Source organism: Histomonas meleagridis (genome assembly GCF_020186115.1).
Source record: "Histomonas meleagridis strain 2922-C6/04-10x chromosome Unknown scaffold_61, whole genome shotgun sequence".
In the NCBI taxonomy this organism is placed as follows: Eukaryota; Parabasalia; order Tritrichomonadida; family Dientamoebidae; genus Histomonas; species Histomonas meleagridis.
The window spans coordinates 1,376,243-1,396,416 of NW_027150931.1; the positions used below are offsets into that span (position 1 = coordinate 1,376,243).

General features: G+C 30.1%; 5 protein-coding genes across 5 annotated transcripts; 2 read left to right on the forward strand and 3 right to left on the reverse strand.

Moving 5' to 3' along the window:
* Nucleotides 1–179: 179 nt before the first annotated feature.
* Nucleotides 180–1,397, reverse strand: GO595_010468 (Pumilio-family RNA binding repeat containing protein; the record flags this gene model as incomplete). Its single annotated transcript, XM_067913150.1, has 1 exon — nt 180–1,397. The coding sequence occupies one exon, from the start codon at nt 1,395–1,397 to the stop codon at nt 180–182; it is 1,218 nt and encodes a 405-aa protein (XP_067769206.1).
* Nucleotides 1,398–1,804: 407 nt separating this feature from the next.
* Nucleotides 1,805–2,047, forward strand: GO595_010469 (Non-histone chromosomal protein 6; the record flags this gene model as incomplete). The annotated part of the gene is made up of 1 exon (XM_067913151.1): nt 1,805–2,047. One exon carries the CDS (start codon nt 1,805–1,807, stop codon nt 2,045–2,047), a length of 243 nt encoding a protein of 80 aa, XP_067769207.1.
* A 74-nt stretch (nt 2,048–2,121) lies between these two features.
* Nucleotides 2,122–3,207, reverse strand: GO595_010470 (AGC family protein kinase; the record flags this gene model as incomplete). The annotated part of the gene is made up of 1 exon (XM_067913152.1): nt 2,122–3,207. The coding sequence occupies one exon, from the start codon at nt 3,205–3,207 to the stop codon at nt 2,122–2,124; it is 1,086 nt and encodes a 361-aa protein (XP_067769208.1).
* Nucleotides 3,208–8,755: 5,548 nt separating this feature from the next.
* On the forward strand, nt 8,756–9,952 carry GO595_010471 (uncharacterized protein; the record flags this gene model as incomplete). Its single annotated transcript, XM_067913153.1, has 1 exon — nt 8,756–9,952. One exon carries the CDS (start codon nt 8,756–8,758, stop codon nt 9,950–9,952), a length of 1,197 nt encoding a protein of 398 aa, XP_067769209.1.
* Nucleotides 9,953–15,912: 5,960 nt separating this feature from the next.
* Nucleotides 15,913–17,319, reverse strand: GO595_010472 (enolase family protein; the record flags this gene model as incomplete). Its single annotated transcript, XM_067913154.1, has 1 exon — nt 15,913–17,319. One exon carries the CDS (start codon nt 17,317–17,319, stop codon nt 15,913–15,915), a length of 1,407 nt encoding a protein of 468 aa, XP_067769210.1.
* Between the last annotated feature and the right edge of the window lie 2,855 nt (nt 17,320–20,174).

Genomic DNA, 20,174 nt, shown 5'->3' on the forward strand with positions numbered 1-20,174 from the left:
TTTTCTTAAAGAGATAAATTTTAAAAAAATGAATTTATTGAATAAAAATGATAAAATTAAAGAATTAAATATTAAAAACGATGTAATTTTTGATTTTTTAAGAATAAATGTTTAATGCAAAAGAGTAAAATTACATAAAAATAAAAAGAAATAAAGAAATTCAAAGACTTTTAAAAACACTAAAAATCAAAACCCATTTTCTCCAGCTTAGCTATCACATGTTTTGCGTAATTTCCGTTTAGGTCATCGAAGTTATCATATACAACTTCATATATAACATTTTGCATACTTTCGCTTCCGTTTTCGATAATCCTTTGTATTACGTAGTTCCCAAACTGGTCACTTATCATCCTTAAAATCCTGTCTTTTAGAAAATGATTTTCATCGCCAATTATCTCAACAAAAATTTCCATTTGTTCATCTTTCGTTGCATCTCTAATACATTTCTCAATGACATTTGAAGCAAATTTGTGTATAGAAAATTCATAAAAATGTCCTCGAAATGATTTGATCAATGCTGAAATATGTTCTTTTTTCCCAGCAGCAAGAATGTTTTGGACGACATAATTGCCATATTGGTTGGTTGCAAGCTTTTCTGGACACTTAAGAACTTCCTGAACAAGATTTTCGAGCTCATCAATGGGACAACGATCAAATAACCGTTGAATTACTCTGCATCCGCAGTTATCGACAACGAGATTAAAGAGGTGGGGCTCAATGGCTTCGATGATCTCGTTAGTTCGATCGGGAAGAGATTCAATGAAACGTTGAACAATATGATTCCCATTTTGTGAAAAACATAGAGGTATAAATGAAGGCTTAACAGCATCAAAAATGGAGGAAATGTTTGGCTTGGTGGTAAATTCGATGAACTTTTGAAGTACACGACAGCCATTTGGATTATCAATAATTATTTGGATGTTCTCAAGGAAAAAATTGAGCATACGTTGTTGCTGTTCTGGCGTAAGATACTCACAAAGCTTTTGAATTACAAAATTGCCAGAGGTATCATAAACTAATTCTGATAACTGTGGATACAAACTATTGAAAATAGTTGTCCTATCTTGAGGTGTAGATTCATCAAGTTTCTTTTGAAGAATTCTGCTCCCTTGTCGATCTCGAGCCATTAAAACGTATTCCATTGATTGAAGAGAAATTGAATTTGGTGTGTTGCTCATTGGAACAGAAGAGTCTAGAATTTGGCAGATACCGGATGGTGTTTGCCTTTCGCCCGTGATCGCTTCCCATAAATCAGATGAAATTAAATGAACACGTTTTGTATCTGTTGCAAATTGATTAAATGTGAAATGATTCGGGTTTCGGTGATAATACCCATTTGAGCTGCTCCGAGGAAGAGAATGTGCTATGGTTTCATTTGTACAGCCGAATGTGTTCATATGAGCAATTAACGGTTTCTAATCCTTCCTCAAAGGAACATCGCAGATTATTCTTTCATTAAAAATACAACATTTCATACAAACAAAGAAATAAAAAACTATCATTATTTTAAGCAATTAGATAAAAATAAAAATATTTTTAAATATCAATTTTAAATTCAATTATGATTTTGATATAAAGGGACAACTTAAAAGAAAAATGAAAATAGAGGTATATAGGTACCTCCAACTAAGAAACAACTTCAAAATACCTACAAATTCTTTATTAAGAACGCTTTTAAAGGTGGCCACATATCATTTCACATCACATATCAACTCACTCTATGCAACGATACAACTTTTTCAGTGGACATCAAAGAGCAACATCAAGTTTTGATGTTTAAATGAGTTTTACCTCATTTTTATATATGTCTGAAGAAAAGAAGAGACCAAGAAGTGGATATTTGATATTTTCCATAGAGAATCGTCAAAAGATAATTGCTGAAAATCCAGGAATCGAAAAGAAGCAAAAAGAGATCATGAAATTAATCGCTGGCAAATGGAAGAGTCTCACTGATGAAGAAAAGAAGCCATATCAAGAGCGAGCAGCAGCAGAGAAGAAAGAGTTTGCCAAGACGCAAGTTGGTAAACCCAAAAAATCAAAAAAGTAAAATAAACAAGTTTTCCAATTACATTATTTTTTCTCGTCGTCACAAACATTTATTAAATACGAAATATTTAAAAATCACTCGAAAATCCCCAAAGGCGAACCTTGAACCGGGTGATGATTTTCAATAATTGTTGGTGCTTGTAAAGCGGAAGCGTCAGGGATAATGTTACCTCCGTCGAATGAGAATCCTTTAAACTGTTCTAAAACAGAGTTTTGTACTGGTGTTGCGCTTGAGTCATTTAATGAATCTGATTGGCATTCTTGAAGATCAGAAACTGGGTACACATGCGCATTTTCTGGCTCTATGTTCTTGGAATAGACCTGATAAAAGTCGAATTCATTGAGATGCGATTTGACTTGCTCATACCCAAACCGTTTTGTCGGGTTTTTGTCAAGGAGACCGTTTATTAGGTCCTCCATCGTTTGATCGAACTTCGTTGGGAAAGAAACTTCTTCATTCACGATCTTGTCGAACATTTTTAGCTCGTTGTCGGAGGCAAAGGGTGTCTTCTTGTAGATGAGTTCATAGAGAAGAACGCCAAGAGCCCACCAATCAATTGAAAATCCATAAGGCTTCTTATTGATTATCTCAGGGGCTAGAAACTCGGCAGTCCCACAAAAAGTTGACGTCTTGCTACAACTGTTGGTAATGTCTTTGGAGAGACCAAAGTCAGTAAGTTTAATATGGCCATCTTTTCCAATGAGTACATTTTCAGGTTTAAGATCACGATACACAATGCCGCTGCGATGGAGATGCTCTAGGGCAAGGCTTATTTCGGCGCAATATAACTTAATGTCAAATAAAGATAATGGGTTATCACTTCTTATAAAATGATACAAATCTGTTGGAAGGTATTCCATACAAAAGTAGAACTTTGTGGGCGTTTGAAATGCATATGACATGCTGACAATAAAAGGATGAGAAATCGATATTAATATATTTCGCTCTGCTAAAACGGAACTCATCTTGTCTAGATGAGCAACTTTTGATTTGTGAATGCTTTTTATTGCGAACAATTCGCCTGTATCGATTTTTTGTCCTAATGTAACTTTTCCATAATATCCTCTTCCAAGAACAGAAATAAGGTTAAAAGATGCAATGGATACAGACGTAGTGTTTCTTGCTATCGATTGTAATGCGGAAACCCATAAATTACACATCTCTTTAGTTGACGCCCGAAATGAAGAAGCAGGTTCATTGGTTGGTTTAACTGTAAATCGATGAGATCCATCTTCAAGTGCATGTATTTTAGTATTTTCATCGATTGGAATTGAATGTTCAACTGTTAATTGAGTTTCATCTTTGAAAATAATTATACTTGAATTGCTAATTACACACCACCTTTTAGTCCAAAACCCGAACATCCCTTTTCTGTCCAAATAACCTTGAAGTTTTTCATTTCTCATTAATTCTTCTTAATAGTCAAAACCAAAAAATGAATAAACGGTCGAATTAAACGTTTTAACATTTTTTGACAAGTCCAAATCATTCAAAAAGTTCGACCCCGCAGTTTTCAATCCTTTATCTTCTCTAAACCATATTTCGCGCAAACAACAAAAATGAATTGAAAGAAAACACTGAAATTATTTAAAAAAAATATCCATTCATGTTAAAGAGTTTATTTTGTAATTTAGAAAATTTCTTAGTTTTTACTATTTAAAGATTCGATCTAAGTAGTCTTCTTGAAGAAACTATTCGCCTCATTCTCTATTCAAACAAAGATTAAAAGGCTTGTTTATTTATTCTGTGTTTTCAGAAATTACATTTTCTGATGCCTATTGTAGATTAGAATAAAAATTAAAAATAACTATTACAAGAGATATTTTTATTAAATCGAGCAAATTATTTCTGAAGAGCCACACTGCGTTTTCCTCGGAGTTTACCAATTTCATTTATAACCATCAGAAATCTATCATCGATGTTAATTCATTAATTACTTCTATATATTCAAACACAGCTGTTTTTAAATTAATATCTTTGTTTTGCTATGTTTTATAAATGATATTTTAACCAGAAAAGCATTCACCAAAAAATCAAAGTTGTTCCAATTTTATTTGTTATATTTTTGTCAGTACACTGCAAACATATAATGAATCAACAAAACGCTTACAATAACTCACTCAAATGAGTTTACGAATGATTACATGAATGTTACTGAACATGTTATAATTTTTGATGTTGAAGAGATTATGCTTGCAGACATTGACCTGTACTAACTTCTTCAATAGTTGGTGAATCTGTTGGTGCAATTGCTTCATGAGCAAAAAAAATATATACAATTTGCAGGAAAATTAAATTGATTGGAGGCGCATTATCTGAATGATTTTCCTGAATTAATATTTAAATTCGCTGTGATAACATTGGTGCGAATATTATCCAAATGTACAGGACTTGAAACCATAACTTTAGAGATAGGTTCAAATACAATGTATTAAGAAGATGTTCAAAACTTGATCATTTACATCCGAAGTTCTTTTAGGTGGAATTCCATTTTCAGAATGTACAAACATTCAATTCATTAATGTTTCTGATAAAAATATACAATATTCGAATGAATTATCAAAATGATGGTATTATTCGTTATCAGAATGGGGAAAGTAAAACATTTACAATTCCAAATTCAGTCACTTCATTTATTATTATGATTAATTACAAATATTTTTTATTTTTATTGAACATAAATATATTGTGATATATAGGATATTTTTATGATGATTACTCATTGTATATTTTTAATTAAAATCTTATATACTTCTTAAGGATTGAAATTACTGTTCTCTTTATGATATTTAAAATTTAATTTGCTTATTATTTACCAACATACACTCATGTTTCTCCTTTCAATGAATCATATGTATTTAAGGAAATGTTTCAGTCATTTAATTTGTATTATATGTCAAATTAAAACATTAAAATGCGTATCCCTTGAAAAGCATGAAATTTAATCACTACAAAATCATTTGCCAATAACAATATATATCATTTTAATCACCAAATCCTGCTCTATCACATTCATTAATTATATTATTTAAAAGTGACTTTATAATCATTTAGCGCAGCATCTTTTCTGGGTGTCTTTAAATATTGAAACAAAATAATTTAAGGTTAAATTGAAAAACTTCAATGAAACAATAGGTTTTTTACGTATTAACCGTGAGATTTTTAACTTTTGTATTGGCCGATGTGTATTTGGCAAGGCCTTCGACTATATCAGATCTTGAAACATGAAAATCTTTCAGTTGTTGTTCATTTCGAACGTAATAAAGCAATATAGAACCGATACAATATCAAGAATCCCATTTTTTGCCACCATAAAAATATCAAATTTGGAAAAGTTCCTAAACAAAGAAGGCCTCACTCATGCAAACAATGCAGAAGAACCAGCCTTTGAAATTAAGAAAGAAATTTCTGATATATTTAACAATATTTCTACTTTCTTTAAAATCAGTTTATTTTTATATTCCTTGACCTACAGTAAGCGTACATCAGTAACACTTCAAGTTTTTAATGATAAAATAAAATTCCCAGCATCATATTATTCAAACACACAAAATAAATCCTTTATAGCCAGTATGCCTATTAAAGACGATATACCAAAACAAACTTTGAGTAGACATTATGGGAATATATCTTTGATACTACAGGAATTTCTTTGTTTTTCATGGATGCAAAGCGATACAAAAGACAGAAACCGACCAATTAAATTCAATGTTTTATTTCCTTTAACCGCTATTTTTTCAATGATGTTTCTGTCGGTTTATATCAAATATTTTCAGAAAAAATCAATAACCATACAGAAAATTTTTCTGAACAAAATCGAACCTAAAACAAAAGAAAAGAAAAAACACAAAAGTGTTTTATCCTTTATTATATTTTTTATAAATTCTTTTCAAGTGTTTAACAATGATAGTTCAACATTAAAAATAACAAATTCAACTGATTTTGAAATAGTTGATCAATATAAAGATATAACGAAATTTATATATATTAGTGAAGGAATTTATTCGATTCCGAGTAGTGCATTTTCAGGATGGCCATCAGTTATTTCAGTTAATTTTGGTAATTCTATCTCAGATATTGGGGGTTATGTGTTTTCGTCATGTTCTAATTTAGAAAGGATTATTTTTGGAGGAAATGTTACAACGATTGGTGGTTCAGCATTTTCATTATGTTCATCAATCAAAAACATTACAATTCCAAATTCAGTCACATCGATTGGTGGTTCAGCATTTTCATCATGTTCTAATTTAATGATATTAACACTTGGGTATGGAATAAGAGAAATTGGAGGTTCAGCATTTGGTAATTGTAAATCACTTGAATGTATTTATTATTATGGAGATACAGAACCAAGTATTGGAACAAATGCATTTTATAATGTTACAACAACAGTTATAACATATCCAACATATGTAGGAAGTAAATTTGGAAATTTAGGTGTTGAGAAAGACAACACAGAAGGAAACTGCAGCCCGATTGCAACAATTTCATTTTCTTCATCACACACATTTTATCAATCGAACACATTTCCATCATCAAATAATTATTCTGAATCGAACACATTTTCAAAGTCAAATACATTAGGCCAAAGCAATTCATTTTCAAATACATTTACTGAATCACTTCAAAATGAATTAACGAAATCTTTTTCATATTTATTAACGATCACATTATCTATTACGCATTCATTTACTTATTATGAAATACAAACGAAATCGCTTTCACTATTTACAATCAATTCATCGAATGTTTATATCGAAACAGAATTTATTTATTATGATTACACAGTTATTATTTATTCAACTTATTATATTTATTATTCGAACTTCTTTACATTTATTTATATCAATGAATTCCAAACAAATGATAATAAAACAACAATTATCATCATAATTGTTTGCGTTATTGTTGTTGCTATTATTATAATTTCATTACTTATTATATTATTGAATCGAATTAAAAATAAAAAAGAAGAAATTGACGAAAATGAAAATGAAGATTCAGAACAACAAAATGATAATAACCAAACAACAAACACATTCACAACAGGAATATCGATTTCGAATATTGAAGAAGATCCATTTGCAGATGACTTCAAAGAAGACAAATTCATTGAGCAAATGTAACTAAGATAAATAAATAATAAAATATCGTGTGTTCTAAATGTGAATCATTTTTAGTATTCAACGTCACCACGTTATTTTCCAACATTAATTTTAGTATTGTGCTTTTTGAAAAAATTATTATCGCTAGCGATCTGCCAAACATATATGTTTAATAATATTAATTAAATATACTTCTTATATTGGTGATCACATGCATTGACATTATGTGGTAACACTTTTTGAGTGCACCATAAACTTTTAATTGATTTAAGTAAAGCCCATTTCTTTATTATTTATTTTTTTCATACAAATTTGTAAGACATATCTCAACCAGAAAATGGTTGAGAAACAATTATTTTCATTAAGCCAACTTTTTTTGCCCTAAAGAATCCATTTTTTGGAATTTGATTGGTTCCACACGAAGAAACATTTTCAAATTATTTTTATTTGAAAAGTGCGTTGGACACGTTTATTTTTCAATATAACTGCAAACGTTATATAGTTTTTAATTGAATGATTAAATTTTATCGTAATCGTTAAACGTTTCAAGAACATATAAATGAGTGTTTCTTTCTTTGATCCTGATCAAATTGATATGCCAAATGACGAATATGAAGCTGGGTTTAACGATTCCCACAGCCAAATTGATAAAGAACTTATTGAGAAATTTCGAGAAGTTCAAATTAAATTTGAAAAAAGAGACGGAATTAATAATATACATTCGAAATATATAAAGTCACAGTATGAAGAACTCAGTGATATTTATTACAAATTTCTAATAGAACAAAAATTTCATTTTATGTGCATTTATTTCATTTTAAATGATATTAACTCACATTTAACTACTTCTGTTTCTTCTAACAATAATAGGGCACTCTTTCTTTCCTTTATCTTATGCGATAAATTTGAACGTGTTGATGCGAAATTTCCATCAAAGGAGAGATTCCTAAATATTCTTGAATCTGGCCTCAATAAAAACGTTACGGACATTTTGACGTTTGGGGTTCTTCCTAGCTATTCCCAATTTTTTGCTTCTGAAGATGGAATAAATAATTATTTAAACATTATGAGAGAATTAAAATCACCATTTCATTTCTTCACATATGGAAAAGCAATATTCTTTTCGCCTTTGTTCTTAAGCTTTATATCTAAAGTATTTATTCAAATATCATCAAAATTTAATAAGGTTGCAGAGTTTGGTATTGACGAAACCAAACTCAGATTAGTTGTTATGCGCCATTGGAAGATGCAAATTGAATATCTTCCTAAGTATGTATCTTCTTTATTCAAAATTGGTCGAAAAAGTCTAAAATTAAAGGCAAAAACAATTCTCTACAAATGTTTTTTCAAGGTGTTTTTGTCTAAAAAGACTACTAATACCGCGATTTTTCAGATGTGTCAAATATTTGATTATTTTGATAAACCACATCCAAACTTACTAAACGCCTACAGACATATCCTTCGACCAAATCATCCAAATTCTGTTCTTAGTGATTTAACAGCTATGACTCAACAACAAAGTGATTCATTTCAATATTTTAATCAGGATTACACGCTCTTCTCATCTATTCTTTTAAGTTCCTTCGATATTAACATCTTAGATATGCCTGGAGAAGTTCCTCGAGAGTATAACTTAAAATTATATAGCACTCTTTCAGATAATGACATAAACTTCCAAAAACTTAAGAAGCCTAACGTTTCAGCAAACGCAATTCTTGAAAACCTTATCGTCAAATGCGACAGGATTCCAGTCTTCAACAAGATCCCACCAATGTATACGATAGAGGACTTTTTCAATGATATTTTGGTCGGTCGGGGACCTGCCGATACATACTGCGAACGTTTAGAGGATAAGCTTCTTTTTGAAAGCTTTACTCGAATAAACGATAGACGTAACATTGTGAAATTGCTATCGGAGTTTACTTTCGATGATAAAAGCTCAATTCGCACAATGAGTACATATACAGAAATTATTTCAATATGTCAGCAAAAACGAAAATTTACAAATGTCCTTATAGAACAATTATTGAATGTTTTGTTCTTCCATCGATATCGTGTTCGACTAGAAGAAAAAGAAATGGAAGATAAGGTTTTCTCCGGTATTTCTAACGATCAAAGGAAGCAAATGTATACAGACCCTTCTGTTTTTCATCAAATAATGAGTAATTTCAAAATTGTTGAGCAAGCTTATTATCAAAATGAGCCAGTTCCAAATTACTTTACTGAGCTAATGTATTTCAATATTATAACTCGTTCTTTTGACATAAATCAATTCATCAAACAATCAAGTAAAGTTGATCTCATGAAGCTTGATAACAACATAAGCTTATTAATACCTATGATAAGCTTTTCAATGTTTGAATTGTACTTCCCTTATCCTGAGGAGATTAAAGAAGGGAAGTTCAACGAGAAGAAGCACATGCATGACAAAGCTAGTCAATTAAAAACCGAAAATTCTTTGCTCGGAAAATTGAGAGACGCCTTTGAAGAGTCGAACTTTTTCAAAAAGCTTGATTTGATTTCAAATTCAGTGGATGACGTTAAGCAGTTTATGCTGAAGGATGCGCCTCCATCATGGGAATTTGGCGGTGACCAAATTGCTCCTGTTGGAACTATATTGCTTCTATATGCAAATCCAAACAAATTCGCAACGAATTTTGTGCTGTTGAATAATATTATTATGCCAAATATTTCAATTTTCCCAGATTATATCAAGGGAAATGTTGAGTTCTTGTTCATAACTATGAGAATGGTGTTTGGATTTGTGTATCCTGATCTTAAACTTGAATCTATTTGCTAGGCAAAATGAAATAAAAACTATTTTTCATGAAAATGTTCACAGTTTAATATGTTTTTCTCGTAAGAAATGAAATCCAAAGAGTTACATATTTCATTAGGTGAAGTTCTGTTTTTTCAAGGACAATGGAAAATAATAAAATGAAGAAAAAAAAATAATTAAAGTTTAAATTTATGTAAAATTTTTAGTATGTGTAATATCAAGTGTGAGAATATTTTTCATAAGATATTCTTAAACACGAATAAGGTAATACAAATAAATAATTTTCATTTATAATATATTATGTTTTACTATATATTTATCTTAATTACATTTGCTCAATGAATTTGTCTTCTTTGAAGTCATCTGCAAATGGATCTTCTTCAATATTCGAAATCGATATTCCTGTTGTGAATGTGTTTGTTGTTTGGTTATTATCATTTTGTTGTTCTGAATCTTCATTTTCATTTTCGTCAATTTCTTCTTTTTTATTTTTAATTCGATTCAATAATATAATAAGTAATGAAATTATAATAATAGCAACAACAATAACGCAAACAATTATGATGATAATTGTTGTTTTATTATCATTTGTTTGGAATTCATTGATATAAATAAATGTAAAGAAGTTCGAATAATAAATATAATAAGTTGAATAAATAATAACTGTGTAATCATAATAAATAAATTCTGTTTCGATATAAACATTCGATGAATTGATTGTAAATAGTGAAAGCGATTTCGTTTGTATTTCATAATAAGTAAATGAATGCGTAATAGATAATGTGATCGTTAATAAATATGAAAAAGATTTCGTTAATTCATTTTGAAGTGATTCAGTAAATGTATTTGAAAATGAATTGCTTTGGCCTAATGTATTTGACTTTGAAAATGTGTTCGATTCAGAATAATTATTTGATGATGGAAATGTGTTCGATTGATAAAATGTGTGTGATGAAGAAAATGAAATTGTTGCAATCGGGCTGCAGTTTCCTTCTGTGTTGTCTTTCTCAACACCTAAATTTCCAAATTTACTTCCTACATATGTTGGATATGTTATAACTGTTGTTGTAACATTATAAAATGCATTTGTTCCAATACTTGGTTCTGTATCTCCATAATAATAAATACATTCAAGTGATTTACAATTACCAAATGCTGAACCTCCAATTTCTCTTATTCCATACCCAAGTGTTAATATCATTAAATTAGAACATGATGAAAATGCTGAACCACCAATCGATGTGACTGAATTTGGAATTGTAATGTTTTTGATTGATGAACATAATGAAAATGCTGAACCACCAATCGTTGTAACATTTCCTCCAAAAATAATCCTTTCTAAATTAGAACATGACGAAAACACATAACCCCCAATATCTGAGATAGAATTACCAAAATTAACTGAAATAACTGATGGCCATTCTGAAAATGCACTACTCGGAATCGAATAAATTCCTTCACTAATATATATAAATTTCGTGTTGTTTTTGTATTGATCAATTTCTTTAAAATCATTTGAGTTTGTTATTGTTAATGTTAGAGTATCACTATAAAATAATTGAAAAGAATTTATGAAAAATATAACAAAAATTAAAACATTTTTATGTTTTTTCTTTTCTTTTGTTTTCAATTCGTAGTTGGTCAATAAAAATTTCTGTAGAAAAAGTGGTTTTTTCTGAAAAAAATTGATATAAACCACCACAATCATCATTGAAAAAATAGCGGTTAAACGAACATAAGCATTGAATTTAAATGGTCGGTCTTTTTTATCGTTTTGCATCAACGAAAAACAAAGAAATTTACTCTGGATCAAAGATATATTCTCGTAACACCTTTTAGTGGTTTGCTTTGATATATTGTCTTCAATAAGCATACTGGTTAAAAAGGATTTATTTTGGGTAATTGTCAAATATGATACTGATAATTTTATTTTGTCATTAAATATTTGAAGCATAACTAATGTATGGTCTATTTCAGACAAGAAATCTAAAAATGAACTGGCTTTAAAGAAAATAGAATTGTTCCTAAATATATCAAAATTCTGGTTATGAATTTCAAAGACTCGATCTTCTACATTGTACCCATGAATGAATCCTTCTTCGCCGAGGTACTTTTTCATATTTGATATTTTTATAGTTGTAAGAAATGGGATTTCTGGTTTTGTAACGGTCGTAAATTGCTTTGTTATGCCTGAAATGAGCATCAAATGAAGAATTCTCATGCTTCAAGATCTAATATAGTTCAAGGCCTCTTCTAAATACACATCGGCTAATACAAAAGTTAAAAATCACACGGTTAATATATAAGAAATTTGTTGTTTTTTTGAGGTTTTTCAATTTAACCTAAAATTTGTTTGTTTCAATATTTAAGGACACACAGAAAAGGTGCTGAAATAAATGATTATAAAGCACTTTTAAATAATATAATGAATGAATGCATGTGATAGAGCTGAATTTGCTGATCAAAATGATATATCTTTGTAATTGGTAATCATTTTTTAAAGTTATTAAATTTCATTAATTATACACATATGAATTTGATTTGATTTGGATACAATTACAATTAAAACTGTTGTTGTAATTCCACTTGATGTCTCATTTGAGATATAACTTATATATGTATAACAATTTAAGGTATGAAATCGTTGAATTATTGATATATAATGAAAATGATTTTGTTTGCGTTTAATAAACAGTTTATGATTTGTTATCGATAAAGAAAGTTAATATGAAAGAAAAAGTTAAAGTTAAATCCCTTTGAAGTGCTTTTGTTTATGTATTTAATTTAGTGAATGTATGTGTTTGTATAAATGATTTAGATCTTGTGATCATATCTGAATTTGATAATGTATTCGATTTTGTAAATGAATGAGTTGAAATTGGTGAACAAACACCACCATTATATTCGTTATTCACTGGAAATGATCCAAATATTTTTTTCTTTGTGTGTTGAATATGTAAAAATTAAAAATGTATTTTCACCAATATATGGTTCTGATTTGCCGTAAAAATAAATGAACGAAGGCTGTTCAATTAGAAAATGAATATTTTCCAATTCTTATTTGTTGTGTGAAAATTTTTAATATTGTTAAATGATAGCAATTAGAAAATGCGGCTTCTCCAATGTTTTGTATCAAACTTGGAAGTGTGATATATTTGAGTGATTGTTGAATGAAAATGCTAAATTACTCATTGTCGTATTATTTTCTCCATATTTGGTATTGATAAAAATAAGTGATTCAATATGATTTACACAGTTTCCATAATTAACATAAGGAATAGATTACCATTAGTTGAGAATAACAAATTGTTAAACGATTAATATTTCTCATTGCGAATCATTTCATAATATTTAAATAATTTAAAAATATATCAATTAAAAATATATTTTTATTTTACATTAAATCACAGCCAATTGTCTTCATCTTCTTTAACAATATCTTCAACTAAAGTATTCACTTCCTCCATTTGTTTTGTACTTGATGTAGTTGTATCCTTAAATTGTAATGTCGATGTCGATTTTCGTTTTTTGTTATTACTTTTTATTAAGAATATAACAATTCCAACAATTATTAACACAAGTGCAATTGATCCGCAAACAATTCCAATCAATGCATTAGTTGTAAGTCCATTTGTTTGTAAAATGTTCGTGTGAAACATCGTAATGAAATTTGAATAATAATTATAATATGTCGAATACATAATAACTGTGTAATCATAATAAAGAAATTCTGTTTCAACATAAGAAAATGTTGAATTAATTATGGATAATGAAAGCGATCTTGTTTGCGTTTCGTAATATGTAAATGAAAAGGCAATTGTCAATGTATATGTTAATGTATATGAATATAATAATGTTAAATCACTTTGATATGATTCAGTGAATGTATTTGACTGTGAATATGTATCACTTCGACTGAATGTATGTGATGCTGAAAACGAAATTGTTGGAATTGGTTCGCAGTTTCCTTCTGAATATGATTTGCTAACATTTAATATCCCAAAGTTACTTTTGTTATATGTTGGATATGTTATAACTGTCGTTGTAACATTATAAAATGCATTTGTTCCAATACTTGGTTCTGTATTTCCATAATAATAAATACATTCAAGTGATTTACAATTACCAAATGCTGAACCTCCAATTGAAAATGCTGAACCACCAATCGTTGTAACATTTCCTCCAAAAATAATCCTTTCTAAATTAGAACATGACGAAAACACATAACCCCCAATATCTGAGATAGAATTACCAAAATTAACTGAAATAACTGATGGCCATTCTGAAAATGCATTACTCGGAATCGAATAAATTCCTTCACTAATATATATAAATTTCGTGTTGTTTTTGTATTGATCAATTTCTTTAAAATCATTTGAGTTTGTTATTGTTAATGTTAAAGTATCATTATAAAATAATTGAAAAGAATTTATGAAAAATATAACAAAAGATAAAACATTTTTATGTTTTTTCTTTTCGTTTGTTTTCAATTTGTCAAATAAAAATTGAATTTCAAAAAATAATAATAATCCCAAAATAAAAATGTGATACATCAGAACTTGAATAACTTTAATGAATTTGAACATTTTCTTTATGAAAATATAATTCATTGGCATTGCTAAGTGTTCTTTTAATGAAAAATGATTAAGTACTAAAGAAAAGAATTTGAAATAATGTTTAACATATGAAATTGGTAATTCTAATAAAGGGAAATGCCAATTATATTTTCCTGTACTGATATTAAATGGATTGGATTCATTATCTTTTGGAATAATAAAATTTGTTCCTTTAATGGATACATTCGCTTTGTCACGAGATGAGAATGTAAAGTATGTATCCCCTTTGGATTCTGAAGTAAGGTAAATGGAGTGTTTAAAAGTTTGAAAAATAGATAATTGATTACTAAAAATCTTTGAACCTGAATTTTGTTGAGAGATTCGTAATAAGCAAAAGAAATGCATAGGGAAAGCCAAGAAGAAAACACACATCCGTGTGAAAACTTGAGAAACTTATTGATAAATCAGTCAAAAACGATACAGAGAGCTTCAACCGCTTCGCCTTTTAGTCGTTTCGTTGGATCAACTTTTGCTGATAAGTGTTTTATTGTTTTTGCAATCGGAAGATGTTCACAAAGCTGAAACGCGATGTTTTTTTACGAAAAGTGACATAGGTTCCAGAATCAAATTGTATATTAATCCTGTTAAAAAATTAAAGAAACAACACCTTGTCATCAATCAAACATCGAACACCTTTGAATTCCAAACGCTCAAAAAGTTTGTTTCTATACAATTAATTGGCATATTGAATTTTGAATGCATTATTTCTTAGGTTCTTTCAAATACAAAAGGTGAGAAACGGTTTTTAATATGTAAATGTATTCATGTTTCTAAGCCAATTCAATAATCATTAACGTTTTCAATAACTTTATTTATCATAATGCTATTTAAATTTGACTTAACATTATGTATATTTTGTTTCTTGAATTAATTAAGATTTTTGGTTGTTGTGATTTTACAGATTGTGGTTTTGAATAAAACGGTGTTATTTCTTCTCAGAAGTCATTATAACATGGTGTCTGTTCGAACGCTTATTGAAAAAGTGCTAATGTAGAAGGGCACCCTGCCGAAACAATTTCATTTATCAATGTTTTCGATGAGTTTTTGTTCTCTAAGTAAATGAAATTTATTTTCATCACAAACACAAACTAATATCGATATAAGTTACAAATTTTTAAAAGATTTACCACTTGATGCCCGATAGATATTTCTTTTAAAATTTACACATTAAAGAATTATTGAATAATATGAAGCAAAGTCGTTTTCCTTTTGTTTTTGCTGTGTGGAGATAATGAGTTGAATCCTCTGATGAAATATTTATGGAATTGTTTTTCATGATTTAATAATATAAATTATTTAATACTTAAACACAATGAATGCTTCATACACAAAAAATAATATGTAATGCATCAGCCTTTACTTTATTTACTCCTCAAGCATGTCGTGTTCCTTAAGGTATTCGTAGATTTGGAGGAGACGTGTGTACTTCTCGATACGTTCTCCACGTGCTGTTGAACCAGTCTTGATTTGTTGTGCACCAATACCTACGACGATATCAGCGATGACAGAGTTGCAAGTTTCACCAGATCTATGTGAAACCATAACGTTTTGGCCTGCGTCGAGGATGAGCTTAGCAGCTTCCATAGCTTCGGAGATAGTACCGATTTGGTTAACCTTAAGTAACAAAGCGTTGCACCACTTTCCTTCGATACCCTTACGGATTGTCTTTGGATTTGTGGTGTAAAGGTCATCACCGACGAGTTGAACCTTGCTTCCGAGTGTAGCGTTGAGCTTAGTCCAGTGTTCGTAATCCTTTTCATGAAGACCATCTTCGATTGAGACAATGCATGGGTGCTTAGCGATGAGATCAGCCCAGTATTGGATCATTTCATCACCAGTCTTCTTAACGCCGATTTCTACTTCATAAAGTTTGGTTTCTTCATCATAGAATTCGGATGCAGCAGCATCAAGACCAATGCGGATGTCCTTTCCTGGTTCGTAGCCAGCGTCCTTGATAGCGCGTTCGATGAATGTGATGGCTTCTTCTGGTGTTTCAAGGCATGGTGCGAAACCTCCTTCATCACCAAGGTTCTTTGCAGAGACGCCCTTTTCCTTAACAAGGATGGCACCGAGTTTTTGGTAAACTTCAGCAACCATACGGAGTTGGTCTGGGTATGGGATTCCTGGGGCTGGTGAGGCCATGAATTCTTGTAACTTGAGATTGCCACCGGCATGCTTACCACCATTAAGGATGTTGAAGAATGGTGTTGGGAGCTTGAACTTCTTTGGAATATGGTCTGGGCCATAGTATTGGCGAGCGAAGTAAAGGAAGAGTGGGATTTCTTCGATGTTAGCTGCGGCTGTAGCAATGGCGAAGGATGTGGCTGTGCATGCATTACCACCAACCTTTTCCTTGAGTTCTGTGCCATCGGTTTCACAGATCTTGGCATCAATAGCCTTGAGATCATCAAGCTTCATGCCCTTAAGAGCTGGGGAAAGAATGTTGGTAACATTGGAAGCAGCCTTTTGTGTGCCCTTGCCACCATAGCGGGAACCACCATCACGGAGTTCACGAGCTTCATTGGAACCTGTTGAGGCACCAGATGGAGCGGATGAACGGCCAGCGAACATAACTGTACCGAGGTAGTTAACATAGACATCGGTTTCGACTGTTGGGTTACCACGTGAATCAAGAACTTCGCGACCAACAAGATGATCGATTGTGGCAGGTGGGGCCTTTGCCTTGAGGAGACGAGAGAGTGTGCCGATTGGGTCGGATGTTTCTCCGATTTGGGCCTTGCATTCTGCAATAACTTGGTCAAGATTTGACATAGTTAAAAGTGAAGTAAACACGTAACGCTCAAAAAGTTCAACGTGACCACTCAGCCGATACACAAACCGCAAAAAACCGATTTTTTCTTTATCACGTGATAATTGCTCGACCAAATATTTGAAATAAGAATATCTCTCAGTGTAAATGGTTTTTTTTAACGCTTTTGTCTTCCGCGTTAGAAATTTAAATAAAAATTAGTTATTGTATATAAAATTATAATTTATTACGAAACTTTTATGAATCTTTATTAATTGTAATCGAACTTGTATCATTTTTTGAGTCAGACTTAAGAAATGATTGAACCTCAATAATTTATAGAAGTATCATTTATTTTTAATTAAAAAATATTAATATTTTTATATCAACAAGATCTTAAAACATGTTTTTCGAAAAACGACTCTGTTGTGTCAACACATTGAGAATTGTGTTAATCTTCATGAAATATAAACTTATTCCTATTTTATATTAATCTATTTATATATAAAAATTTGGTTAATTTTTTTCCAAAAAAATTTATTTTGAAATGAATATATATGAGCTATTGAGAATATTGCTTATAATAATATTGAATAAGCGCTGTATAAAGTTTATTTCATAATTTTCATCAATTGGAAAGATGAAATACAAAATCATTTTAAGAAAAATACCGAAAAATATATATATTTATTCAAACAATAGACAATGCTGGGTGATCCCAAAGGGTGTTAATCCATTCCTGATCCATATTTGTTAGCAAGCAGCAGTTATAAGAGAAAGTTCTAGAAACAATAATGGCCGAAAAGAAGATCAATGAAATTGCGATCGAAATATAATAAAAGAAATCCTCAAACTGGTAAAACGTATTAAAGAAACAAAGAACTATTAACCCAGCAATAAGAAGAAGTGGAATCGTCTCAACCACAAAAAACGGATTCTGCGGTTTCCCATCAACTTTATACAATTGGAACTTTTCCTTTTTGGGGAACCGAAGATCCTTTTTCTTGGTGTCAAGGAGGGACATAGCAAAACTAGAGTTAGTTATGTCGTCATCATCATCATCGTCAGAACTAGATGATGCATCCTTCTCAACAATGAATCCGGAGTCGTCCCTCCAATATGCAGAATTCCAAAAACTCTCAAAGTCTTGCGAAGCCTCAAACTCAACAGAAATCTCATGGTTACCAAAAAACCTTTTGGAAATTCCCAATATTTTTTGGGAACATTTGAAATATGAAATTAGACATAATGAAAAATATATAAAGAAAAAAACAAGATAAGGAAGATAAGGAAGCCAAATGACTTTGTTGACTTTGTAGTATGTTAAAATTGAAATTAGCGACGAAGGAATTATTCCAATTCCAATAAATGTTAAATAGATTCGATGTGTTGGCGCAACATATAAACCGACAATAAGATCTAATGTAAAGCCAATTAAAACGCCATATTGAATAAAAATTCCAACTGAGTAATCGGTCTCATTTAAAAGTAACATGAGAAAAATAAAAGCAACTAAACCAAGTATTGAATGTAAGTAGAAAATAATACCAAAAAGTGTTCGTGTGCTAGCTCCTGCAAAAAGAGCAAAAATAATATAAGCAATGGTCAATACAATGTGAAGCATTAAGACACAGATCATTGGAAAATATATTGCTGATACGTCAGTTGTAATGACATTTGATTGTACTTGAGGGATAAGTAAAAATATAATAAGAGATGAGATGAAATAAAAAAATAAAAGAATGGTTTTTGTCTGATGAATTGAACAAAGCGGCATAGAAGGTGTAATATAATCGATGATTCTTTCCAGATGGAAACGCCGATATTCTAAGTATGGAATGTCAATGGATGCTCTTTCCATTGTGTCTGTAAAATAATGAACTGCATATGATTTTCAGAGACTGTGTTCGAATTTTGACTTAGCGACGACCGTTAATGGAATATTTCTACATATGTAAATATTATTAAAATTGCAACAATTACTTACATTTTATTTATATCTAAACAGTTTCAATCATTCCTGGAAACACAGTTCCTACGTTCTGTGTAGTTAACTTCCAAATTCTTCCATTTTTATCATTGAAAAATCCGTTTTCTTTCATTTTCGTCAATGTTTCCTTTAATTTCTTTTCCAATATCTCTGCTTCTTTACTATTTTTCTGTTTTTTAACGAAACCTAATACCAAACTGAGTATTCTAAACCAGATACTTTCAAAAAGTGGCAGCGTTGCCAACTTTTTCATGGCGAACACAAAAGTGCTCATTGTAATTCTGATCCCCCCTAATTCCTGTGACGGCTTGCTACGGTTAGCGGTTATGATCGGGAACAAAATTTTATTAAAAATTTCTCTCCAATCAAATGGCTTCAACGTTTGTATTTCCAAAGCATTTTCTAAGTCATTAAATCTTTTATCAATGTTTTCTGTTTGTAAGTAACATAAAGCAGAATAACATTGAATTATCGGGAACCAAAATAAATCGAATTCGATATTATTTGGAACATTTTTTTTATCGATTTTATTCATTAAATTTTCGAAAGTCTTTATACATTTTTTGGAATTTATAGTAATTCCATAGTTAATTAAAGTTAATAAAGGTTTCCAATTATAACAACATAAAAATGATTTCATATTCTTATTTAAGAATAATTCGATACCTATTTCGATATCATCAAAATAATTTTCTAAACAATTTTTATCAATTTGTTCCAAAACTTTTATAAGTTCATTTTGAAGTGTTTCTTCATTCCACAAATTAATTAGCAACAAAAACATAAAATTTAAAGCGATTGATTTCATTACTGAATTATTTGATTTCTTTAAAACATTACCGAAATATAAAATAACATTTTTGATTTCATTTAAACCACGATTTGCGT